This window comes from Periplaneta americana, chromosome 7 (assembly GCF_040183065.1).
Source record: "Periplaneta americana isolate PAMFEO1 chromosome 7, P.americana_PAMFEO1_priV1, whole genome shotgun sequence".
Classification (NCBI taxonomy): domain Eukaryota; kingdom Metazoa; phylum Arthropoda; class Insecta; order Blattodea; family Blattidae; genus Periplaneta; species Periplaneta americana.
Genome location: NC_091123.1, coordinates 182514162 through 182527235, shown reverse-complemented (window position 1 = coordinate 182527235; position 13074 = coordinate 182514162). Strand labels below are relative to the sequence as shown.

The window sequence follows — 13074 nt, the reverse complement described above, 5'->3', positions numbered from 1 at the left end:
GCTGCAGCCGAGGCAGTGTAACTCGAGAGTGCAAATCAATAGAACGTTCGCAGTGATATCAAACGATTCGTAACAAACCAGACTACAATCTCAATTGAGAAACAATCAGCAATCGGCAAGTTAAATTGGAAAAATTTGTGAATGAAATTCCGCGAAAAGTGGAAATTACAATATCGAGGCATATGCAGCGCAAATGGGAGCGGATTACAGTATGCGCGAAACAAATAGTACTAAAATTATCGTTCATCTGCTGTCTACGTTTCCCTAGCAACGAAGTATTTATTTATTGTATAACTTATAATATTTTGACGTGTTGTGAATTCAGTGTTGTGTTGCTTTCTGCAATTATGGTTCTCACAACATAGGAGAAGGTGTTTATTGTCGAGCATTATTTCCGGTCATACGGAGTTTTACAGAATTAAAAGAGAAACGGTTTTCAAGTTGGGTATATGAAACAAAATGAGCTCACAAAGATAGGAGATCGACACTATATCTACATATTAAAATAGTGGATGAAGGAAGACAAAATAGAAAATTTCAATTTTCATGGTATAAGAAATATCCTTGGCTAACAGTGTTCTGATACAATTAAGTTATATATTGTTATAGCTGTATTGTTTGGGGTGAAAATGAGTGGTCATCTTCTTCTTGTGGGATCTGTGTCGCTAACAAATTTTGATAGAAAAGCCGAGAAACATCTGCTGTATAAAAAGATATAAGGTAAGTAAACTTTTTCAGCCTACCCAGTATTTACAGCACTCGTGATGCAATGACCCTCAGTACAATCGAAGCGTCCACACCTGTGGAGTAACGGTTAGCGCGTCTGGTCGCCCGGGTTCGATTCCCTGTCGGAGCAAGTTAAGGTTTTTTTCCGGGGTTTTCCCTTAACCCAATTTGAGCAAATGCTGGGTAACTTTCAGTGCTGGACCCCGGATTCATTTCACTAGCATTATCACCTTAATCTCATTTAGACGCTAAATAACCCAAACTGCTGATAAAGCGTCGTAAAATAACCTACTAAAATAAACAATCAAAGCAACATTTCTTCACAATGCTTTTAAAACGTAAGCTTCGTAATTCTGTACGGAATATTTTACTCATTTCCGACCCGAAAAAAAGCGCTACAAACGGGATTTGGAAGCAGTATAAGAGGATAAAATTATGCAGGATTATACTATATGAAATGTCCAGGGACTGCAGCGTATAGATAATTATACAGTATGGACACTTCGCGTCGGTACATTTGATGTAGCAGGACTGATTTCAATGACCTTCAAACCAGTTTGAGCGTGAGATTCTGCTTTCTCCCAGGAGTTGGCACTGATATCACACCAGTTAGCAGTCGACACAGCGGAAATATAACACATAATTAATACATCTAGTGTGATGTTTTATTTAACGACGCTCGCAACTGCAGAGGTTATATTAGCGTCGCTGGATGTGCCAGAATTTTGTCCCGCAGGAGTTCTTTTACATGTCAGTAAATCTACTGACATGAGCCTGTCGCATTTAAGCACACTTAAATGCCATCGACCTGGCCCGGGATCGAACCCGCAACCTTGGGCATAGAAGGCCAGCATTAATACATCTAGATACATTGTGTACTCAAATAAATTGAATCGATGAAATAATAAATTCGTCATTAACTGTAATGTCCAGACTCTAGAGTTCCTTTATAATGAGAGTTGAGACGTTGACCCCAACAACAATTAAAATATGTAATGATTTGATAGCACTGAAAATGGAAAAACAGAACTCCTATGAGAAGTAAAACCATATACCTATATTATACTGTATACAAATATTAAACGAATTTGATACATAATTTTATCATGTATTATATTATTTTATAATATAATTATATTATATATAAAATATAAAAAAATGTTACAACTAGTTTGTCACTGAGAAATAAGGAAAAGCCGTTAACTTGAATTTATTTGAAGCAAAGCGGTAAGACTTACAGGATTATGCAATAAGGTAGGCGATGTTTGGATCCTGTGTCTCAACTCTATACGGTACTCAATTATGATCTTAGCGTGTGCGCGATTACACTAACCTCTAGCGCTTGAAAGTGGAACAAAACAGGAAAATTCGCTCAGTGTCCATTCTATATAACCCCTATTCGCTGGGAACCGTATAAAAAAGAGTGTGATGAACGGGATAGCGTTATAACCGGGAGTGTTGTGATTAGATTTTACTGTACTGCTTTTCGAAAAGAAGTGAATCTGGAGAATAGCAGCTTCTTTGAACCAAGAATGAAGGAAGAATGGAACATTCTGCAAATTAAGAAGACAGAAACTTGTAAGGTACCGTAACTGACTTGATATTGTCCAATTTGTATTTTGCAAATATTAACACATAGGCCTATATTCCTTGCTGACCATTATTTAATTTTATATACTATGTCCAGTGCAAAAAAAGAAGGGAAAGTCGCAGTTCTTTATTTTTAAAATATGGGACCCCTAAGGATAACAGTAATTTTTTATTTAACATCCTAATTTAATTTAATTTAATTTATAGAGACTTTCAAACAAGAGGAGGTGGTGGTAAGGTAAATTAAAAAAAAAATAGTGGAAGAGTAATAAGTAAAACTTCGAAGTACCATACCTGAAGATAATTTTTTTTTATATTTCAGCATTATAAACAGTGATTATAGTTCGTGAAAACCGTGCATATATGCCACATTATTGTACCAGAGCCGTAAAATATTACCATGCCAGCTGAAATGTCGTGACTTTTATTATGACTGCATAGTTTGTGCCAGAGAGAGAGAAATAACTCGTCCGGCCTTAATTAAGGATGACCACGAGGATCCGGAAATTAATAGCAAATAAATAGAATTAATTAAATATGAATATTGTTACCGGTATAAAAATCAAATGTAATAATTAAGCACCATTGATTATCACTTATAAAATAAAATCTTAGAAGATGACTGTGAAATTAGACTTATAAATAAAAGATTCTATTTAAAATTAGCATATCCTTAATTAAGGCCTTCTGAGTGGTATAAATGAAATTGTATAATCTGCAGGGAATGTTTAAGAATTTGCGAGATGATTTTTTTATTAATGTATCATGGGTATTATGTTGATATTAAAACATTGAGGGCAATAGATTTGCTAAACAGAGGGCCTGTAATAATTATTAATAATTCCCTAGTTGAATACAATAATTTATGTCTTACTAATAATAATAATAATTATTGCCTCCCATTGGAGGTAGCCCAGAAGGACTCGGTATACTCTCCTACATGAATTTTGCAATATTAAATGTTTACATACATTTTGTAGAAAGGAAATTAAAATAAACATATATGAATAGAAAGTGAATAAATAAAAAAAAAATTAAACAGAGTGAATATGATGACTCAGAATTTGGCAAGAGCGTTTCAAAACTGAAGTTACGATGTCAGCAGTAAGTGTCTGTGGTAGTTCAAAAGTCTTCCTTGGGAATCACACCACGAGCTCCAATAAGAAGACCAATCACCTCAATGTCTTCAAGCTGGTATTCTGCTTTGAAGTAATCAACTGTTGGCAGATAAATGTTGATCTTTTCTTGATTGACATCCTCCGGCTGGCTACTCCCCGTTTCAATCCTTATGGTAGGATCAATTATATATCCTTTCTTGGTAGTCTGGGAATACGCTATGATGTCAATACGTCTAGAGGAGCCATTAGTAGCAAGGCAAAAAACTTCCTCTTCTACTGTCCAAGACTAGAAAAGGAAATAAATTATTATATAACATTAATTTGATATATATGTTAGTCAATTTTTTATACGTCAGAGTCAACAATGAAGTTACTAATGAAATGGTAACTACGGAGTTTGTTATAACAAACTCGTACAAAATGGATGAATGTAGTATTCAAGAAGTTTGTGAATTGGTTATTGAAGCTGAAAACAAATTTCGTTATATCTATGGACTGCTACATTCACATCTCGGTCACTTACAATCACACAAAGTAAGTATAAAGTTGTTCATTGTATCTGGGGTTACTTACCAGGTTTTCAGAATGCCTATGAGGCAGGATGATTTCAAGCTTCGAGATGTAATAATTACTGCAAAAAAAATTCACATAATTTGAGAGAATCCTGTATGCATACCATGCCATATTATTGCCATAGTTCTGTACAGATATGTCTTGAAAACTGAATTAGTAATTAGTAGCTTATTTTTTTGTAATTTTATTACTTTGGATTTATATTTAAAAAAACTGAAATGGTTTTATACTTCCTCACTACTTAAATTATCCATTAAAATTACTGTTTTTTACTGAAATATTATCCATTTTTATGAACTGAATTTAGCGCATTACTGTACAGTACAAAGTAGTATATTATGATTACTGGTATTTTGTTTCTTTTTTTTAGCATTAGCTAGCAAGGCTTAATCCATCTTAATTGCTAGAAAAAAAATTAATAACTATAATTGAAATCTAAGGTAACATTGATCTCGGATTTCGTGAGATCTGTTTCATTCCCACCCCTACTTATTTTCGTAACAAAAAATACCCTTCCCACATACATACTGGAACCTGGAAAAGAAATACAATAGGATATCACCATTAACATATTTGTAGGACTTCATTTAAATTGACTTTGGTAAAGAAATTGATCCATTTTGTATTTATAATTTCACTGTGTTGAGTAGTTTCCAGTTCAGTTAAATCATCCTTAAATTTTCAGCATTATTTATGAAAAATTTTCTGCATTTAAATCTGGACAAGCATATGTGAATTTCAAATCTATAATCTATTCAGATTTTGAAATTTCAACACAGACTCAAATGTTTGAAAACGTTGTTCTCAGTGTAGTCATAATATGATTTTTAAGTAAGCTACAGCAGTGCTGTAAAAATTCAAGATTCTTCAAAACTTCCCGTAATAGTGCCATAGCTTCACTTATGACATTCCTTTTTTTTTTTTCCTCAAGAATCAAAACTGTATCATTAAATACCTTACAAATATTGAATACAAATGAGAGATGTACAGGGTGTATAGAAATAACACCGACAATGCTTAGTATGTTGGGCGGGATGGTAAACTGATCATTTTTCAATAGGGAACCCATGTCCGGAATTTCATGGTTTGAGTGCTGTGGAAAACAGTTTGATGCATTCATTTAGGTATACAAAAGTAATAGACGCAGATTCATAACTACCTACAAAAATAAATACGAAATAGAGCCGACGGCAATTCGAAAGGCGGTAGTCTGCTAGCGTTTGCGTCGAGACAGAGAGAGCAAGGCAGCGTACAACATTGCCACATCGTACTTCACGTGCACGTGCAATACAAATAGCGCAGGAGAGAATTTAAATTATCAAAAAACAATAATGACCTTAGCCGTTGATTACTGTAAGCATGACACCAAACAAACTCTCTTTCCTTCACTAACAATATTCTTTCCACGTTTCTCAATCCCACACCACATGCTTCTGCAGTCGTTTCTTGCGTGTTGGTAACATTGCAATCAGCATCAAGATGGCCGGCAGCATTCTACTCGTCGTTTTTAAAATCATTATATACCTTAAACACTATTTTCCATGCCTGTCTGTGCAATACTTGTCTTTTTACAGTCTCTTCTTCCATTTATCTTACACATACACAGCAAATGTTAGTTTTACTTCCCTTCAATGTATTGAAACACTCACATGTGAACAAACGAACTCTGGAAATACTAGTTATAGACTGATTCTGATTGGTTCTTCTGTACAAGTTTGTGACGTCACACACCAGAAATGCTACAGCGCATATAGCAGCTGACAGCCTTCCAAAATGCCCTCTAGTACCACTGTGCTTCGTGATACTTACATTGCAATGTTACATTCATAAAGTGATTTCCTATTTAAACAAGAATTTTTGATAAATTCTTACCTACCATGAATGTTGCCTTCATATTGATCGAAATAGTGCAAACTGGAAACATCGTTCTTTTGCCCTTGTTGGAAGCATCTGTCGTTAAGGAGGAAAACCGTTTACTTTTCTGAGCATTTTTTAAACTCTCCTCAAAATTTTGCACTCTCTTTGGTGCTAGAATGTGTTTTACAAGTGCTTCTGTCTTTGTTTTCTTTCGTATTGTTTTTCTCTTTAATGTAACTGCATTCTGCATTGTTTTATTACCATTCTCGCTCAAGCTCTGAGCTGTGTGTGGTGCAGTGTACAGTCACAAGCAAATATTAATGATCTACAGCAGCGTTTTTTCAAATTTTTTTGAAGTGGGGACCACTTTTTTAAATCAGAACATTTTCGCGGACCACCTTACTCTTGTTCCCTTTGAAAGCAAATTTATCATTTTTGTAGCATATTTTAATACCAGTATACTTATATTGTAAAACAGAATTAATTAATTAAAATTAATTTAATTAATTTAATTTTATATTAGTATTAGCTAATTAAGTTATTTATTTATTTAATCTGATAGGATTAAGGCCATAAGGCCTTCTCTTCCATCCTACCAGATAGCACCCTGTTAATAGAAAAAAATATTTTCGTTTTTAATAACTCAAGGCTATTAGAGTTTGGATAATCTTTAACTTATTAACTAAACAAAATAAATAAACGTCGGTGCTCACATTAATGAGATGGATGAGTCTGCCGATTCTTGCACAGTTCTATATTTGGATGTATGCTGGTAAGCATAAGTCGGAGATTGCCACATACATCGAGTCGATTTCGGTACTTTGTTTTTATTAGTTAGTAATGAAAACCCTTTCTTACACAGATACGTAATAGCAAACTGAATTATAATTTGTAGAGAAACATTGTACAGTTCACTATATTCTCTTTTCACTTGTGATGAAGTCCAGAAATTAACCATATCTTCCGCTTGGAATTTCATTTTAAGTCCGGTGTCATTCAAGAGTTCAATTAACTGTTCTCTTTCACTCAAAGAAAGTTTGTTATTTTCAATATCGCAATGAAAGGGATCACGAACCCATGAAAATTCGTCATATTTACTTGGAAAATAATTTTTAATTGTGACCTCAGAGTTTCGAGATGCGAACATGTCATTGCACAATTCTTTTCCAATAACGAAAAAAAACTCTAGGGTTGGAAATAGTGAAAAAAATCCTCTGTTTTACGGAACTGACCCAGAAACCAAGTTTCCTCTCGAACAACTTTATTGAGAACAGTCAAAGAATTACCTTGTAGAGAGAGATTTAGTTCGTTTAGTTTTGAGAATACATCTGAAAAATATGCCAATGTACTTAGTCATATGTCATCAGCTGATGTGCAGGGAAAAGATGGCGAGAAACACCACGTTCATAGTGCTTTAAATCCCTCTTTTGTTGCTGAGAGTAGAGTGAGAAGTCGGTAGACAGGTAGGGTAATAAATTTCATAAAATGTCAGTATTGGGAGAAAAAGTGAAAGGTGATTGCCATGTGTCATTTCCAGACTGAGATTTTCAGCTATAGTCTGATACGCAATTCGTTTGAATTTTATATTTTCTTCTGTCCTTTTTGAAGGACCACAAGGGCAGACCTCGAGGACCACAGGTGGTCTGCGGACCATAGTTTGAGAAACGCTGATCTACAATGAAAGCGTACAGGAACAACGCGGTGTGCATTACTTGTCATTTGACATTCTTTCATTTTATCTGTATTGCAATATTTAACATATGATGTGATATCTATACAAAAAAAGACGTGAAATATTAAAAAAAAGTTTTTACAGTCTCAAATACAGGATGTCCCATACAATACAGGACACTTGGCAACCTTAGTTGTATCACATATAGTCTGTGCCTGAGAAAACTGTTTTATGCAGTTAATTTCCAAATGGAATTTACTTTTAAATTCTGATTCATTTTGAATTGCAGGTCATGGATGAATATATAATAGGATGCGAAACTTACCGAGTTTCCCATAACACATACTAGAGGCGCTGTTGTAGGAATTGATCTTGCTGCCACCTGTTGGGAGGAGGGGCGTTATTACATCTAGCAGCGCACCAAGTAGCGAAAAGAGTAACTAATTACTCCATGCATTTAGCAGCGCACCTGGTGACGAAAATGTTAAACTGTGCAGAACATATTCCCTCCCACCCTCATCGACATTCAAAACTAACCCAATTTAAAATAAAACATTTACATTTTTATTCCTCACAGCATCTTCTACTAAAAATTCTTACCGGAGCCAACAGGAAGATAAAAGAGACGATGTATTTTACACTACCCAATTAAAATATAACCAGAGACAAAAAAATAAAGCAAAAGGTTAGATAATTGGGATTGTATTCTTTGGGTATTTATTGTACAGTGCAATGGAAAAGTCTGCAAGAACTACTTAGATAGTTCAATTTAATATATTACTATTACTTTACAATACATTCAACAACACTATTTTTACATCGTCCATAAACATCACTGTTTATACACATAGGTAGCACTTTATGTTCACTTATTAACAAGTTTCTGTCTGCCATCTTGTCTCCTCGAGCAATATCTCGAATGGATAAATAGAGAACTCTGGGTAATGTACCCAACACGTAGTTCTAATGTTCACCACCTACGACATTGGGCGCTGATAATCTTATTTCAGCCCCCTGCCGCCAGATGGTGCTGACCGCAGTTTCGCATCCTATTATATATTTATCCGTGTGCAGTTGTACAGTTTGTGCGATGTTGTAAAAAAAAAATTTGTGAATTTGACCTGCAATTAGTTCACCCACTAATCAGGGAAAAGGAGAATGATAATTATACGAGTTTGTTGCCACAGTCAATAAAATAAGGAAAAAGTAATAAGGAGAAATGTTCATTATTAGCCTACAGATAATGAAAAATTAAACTCTCTTATTTATTTCAAATAGGTCCCAAATACAACAAATGTATCACATATTTATGATGTATGTTACAATGTTAGCTTCAGACGTGTATGAGTATTGGGTGAGGAATGAATTTTTGTCATTCAGAATAAGTGACTTAAAAATGTTAGTTTCTTGTTTCTTTAATCGTTAATAAACTCTAATTACATAATAAAGAAGATGCAGTTAATAGGCCTATTAAGACAAAAAATAACATACCAGGAAGACTCTAGAAACAGATCATCCCCAACCCAACACACTTATTACAAACATGTAAAACCATTATCACAAACATTCTAACATATTTCCTTCCCAAAAGTTTTCAGTCTAATTCTCATACATAATATATGATTATACACTTGACAATAACATATCGAAAACATGATTTTTAAATATTATCTCTACTCTGCAAACAGAATTTTTTCCCAAGTTTATGTCAGGAAAAAAGTTAAACAAACTGACTGTTAAAATAATTACTAAAGCATGGCTTTATAAATCATGTTATTGCAATATTATTCAAAATCTGCAATATTTTATTAAATCATACACCAACCACAATGTAGTTACTGTTGCGCATACTATTAATTTAAAACATACTTATTGCTGGTTAAAAATTTTGACATTAAACAACTCTCTACTGTTCCTGAGAACAAATGTTCCAATGTGCTTTACAGAGCTGTATAGCAGTATGTTCCTTATAGAAATATGCCCCAGATGAATGGACACTATATGGTATAGATACTTATTTTGTATGCTGCTGTTAATAATAATAATAATAATAATAATAATAATAATAACATTTTCTCTTTGCAAATGTACCATTGAAATATTCAACATTCTTCATTACTCCAAATTATGTGTAAGTATACAGCTTTATCATTTACTGAACAGCCTTTCTTGACAATTCAACATAAAATGAATGGAAATCGTTAAAAAAAACACTACTGATTATATAAAAATACAGATCTGAATTGTACCATTGATGCTAATTGAACAGGTCTACAGGTAATATATTTCAATGAATAGAATATATATAAATCCCACAAGGGTAGCTGCCGAAAGATACAGCACACTAAACAAATAAAAAAAAACATTTGTATTTTCAGTATTATGATTATTATTTTCAAAAAGAAGCTACCCTTGGGAAGGTACGTTTAGTCAATAATTTATTACTTCTGATATACTATCAATATTAAAGACCATAAATAAAACCTTGCCATTGTCCATCACAGCTGCATTATGTTACAGATATATCACATATTATGTTGTCTTATTTGAACTGTTGTATCAGCGAAGTGAGTCAGTGAAATTACGGTTTACAGTGACAGTGAATAGTTTATAGAGTCAGTCAAATGTGTTGTATAGTGTCAGTGAAATATGTCGTAGTGCCAGTGCAGTGAAGGATTATCAGTTCCAATGTGAAACTTAAGTAGGTTGTAATGGAAAATTAGGTTATTTTAAACTATTATTATTAATTGTAATTATGTATCAATTGTTTTATTGTATGGAGGTACGGTTTACAGTAGCAGTGAATAGTTTCGATCAGTGATGATTTATAGTGTCAGTGAAATATGTCATAGTGCCAGTGCAATGAGTGAAGTGAAAGATTATCAGTACCAATGTGAAACTTACGTAGGTTGTAATGGAAAATTAGGTTCACTTATTAATTAGGTTATTTTAAACTATTATTATTATTAATTGTAATTATTGTGTATTGTAATTATGTATCAATTGTTTTATTGTATGGAGGTACGGTTTACAGTAGCAGTGAATAGTTTCGATCAGTGATGATTTATAGTGTCAGTGAAATATGTCATAGTGCCAGTGCAATGAGTGAAGTGAAAGATTATCAGTACCAATGTGAAACTTAAGTAGGTTGTAATGGAAAATTAGGTTCACTTATTAATTAGGTTATTTTAAACTATTATTATTATTAATTGTAATTATTGTGTATTGTAATTATGTATCAATTGTTTTATTGTATGGAGGTAATGTTTACAGTAGCAGTGAATAGTTTCGGTCAGTGATGATTTATAGTGCCAGTGAAATATGTCATAGTGCCAGTGCAGTGAGTGAGATGACAGTGAAGTGAAAGAGTATCCGTACCAATGTAAAACTTATATAAGACTATACATATCGATTGTCCAGTTCAAAAGTGCAACAACTAAAAAATTGCCATTTTTTAGTTATTTATACTACTGAAGGCCCCTTTCGGAGCTCTTTCCGATTCAGTATTGAGATAAGTCATATTAACAACCAAAAAGAAAAAAACTAAATAAACTGCTTTAGAAGTAATTATAACTATGGACTTTACTAATTCATTATTAGTACATTTCGAAATGTATTAATAATGAACTGGAAGATTGTGATATACTCGTCCTAAATACTGACCCATTTCTAATTGTCGTGGTTATGAACCAGAACTCTGTTCCTTTCTAAGTGATTTATTTGAACTTTCAACTGAAGATATCTCAAAACTTGTTTTTTTGAGTTGTCGCACTTTTGAACTAGACGATTGATATGTAGGTTGTAATGGAAAATTAGGTTCACTTATTGATTAGGTTATTTTAACTATTATTATTAATTGTAATTATATATTGTGCATCACATGTATATTAATTGTTTTATTGTGTGAAGTTATGGTTTACAGTGTCAGTGAAATGTATCATAGTGCCAGTGTAGTGAGTGAGATGAGAGTAATGTGAAAGAGTATCAGAACCAATGTGAAACTTAAGTAGGTTGTAATGGAAAATTAGGTTCACTTATTAATTAGGTTATTTTAACAGTTATTATTATCAATTATTGTGTATTAATTGTAATTATTGTGTGTAATGGTTATCACTGCCACTTGAAATGTAAATAAAACAGACATATAAAATTAACAGCAGCAAAAGAAATACAGTCTCAACCTTATTTTTAAGAATATCATAGGAAGTAAAGAATTACTCTTAAAAACAACACTACACAAAATAAAATATTAAACAATTAATACATTTTTGCAGAAATCTTAGATCTAACGCTGAAAGAATTTGATATAAAAAGAAGTTGTAAACAGCTGGTATTATTTCACAATGCACACTTTAATGTGACTAGAATTAAAAACTCTTGTCAAGTTACTACAATCGGAAATTAAACATTGGGACTCAAAAATACGAAGAATAAAACTAGTAGGTTGAATATCTTTTCTCTTGGAAGTTCTAACTTTGTTTTAGCTCATTTAATATATTGAAGATGTAAACAGTAAACTACTCTGTATCCCTTTGATTATATGGTGGGGCCCATTTTTGTGGCAGTTTCAAAAATTGGTTTGAAACATTTAAAATTTCTTTCTTTTTTAAGTAGGAAGGAATATCTCTACTACAATACATAATCTCTGTATGTCATGCAGTGTTGCTTCATTTGTATTATCACCTCCAAAAGTGTATAATTTCAACTTAAAACAAAGTCAATTAAAATAGTACAATATAATTTTTGTATGCATTCTATGGTTATATCACACACATAATAAACGCACCAATGTCACATTTAGGTTCCTGCAGCTATTTCAGTGATTATTGTATTTTGTAGCTTCATGTGCTATTTATTTTTCACAAGGTCATCTGTCACAATACTTCGTTATAAAATAAATAAAAATTGAAGTAATTGCAAGGAATATTAATCTTATAAATTCCAGAAAAATGCAATTCTTAAATTTTACTACGGAGAAAAATTACCTCAATCTCTAAAATAAATTTATATTAACAGACACTGAATATCAGCGAATCTTGCAAGTTATTGTGATTGAAGGTTAAGTGCATGGAACTAAGGTTTTATGATCATAATGTTTATAGCAACGCTGCATACACCTCAGGAGATATGCCAATGAAAAGATACTTACTACTTCCAAATTCAGTTATGAAGGCCACGTATGTTATAATAAGCTTTCTCAAATTTCGAACGAAATTCCTCTTCTATAATTGAGAAAGTTTTAAACACTGCATCACCCTCATCAATCGGTTGGAATTCTTCCAGAGTAGTCTTGATAACTTTCAGCACCAATAGGAAATCAAGAAGTAAACTAAAATCATCTCCTTGTCTCAATTTATTGTCGTTCCGCATAGCTTTTTGATTTCCGTGGTTGTAGAAGTCCCATGCATAACCATTGTACGTGGTGTCCATTTCCACAAGTGGCACCACTTTCACATCCGTGAATACCTGAGGAATCAAAATTACACGTTATGAAATTGAGATAGAGTACAATATTTTAGTGTCAAATAATTACAAATA

At 32.9% G+C, this 13074-nt stretch overlaps 1 protein-coding gene across 1 annotated transcript in view; it reads right to left on the bottom strand.

The window, feature by feature from the left end:
• Positions 1 to 8780: 8780 nt before the first annotated feature.
• LOC138703823 (probable ATP-dependent RNA helicase DDX60) overlaps positions 8781 to 13074 on the bottom strand; it is a 31401-nt gene continuing 27107 nt past the window's right edge. The window contains exon 8 of the mRNA XM_069832030.1: positions 8781 to 13002. Coding sequence (XP_069688131.1) covers positions 12697 to 13002 — 306 coding nt within the window. The 3' untranslated portion in view covers positions 8781 to 12696. The remainder of the gene's footprint in view (positions 13003 to 13074) is intronic.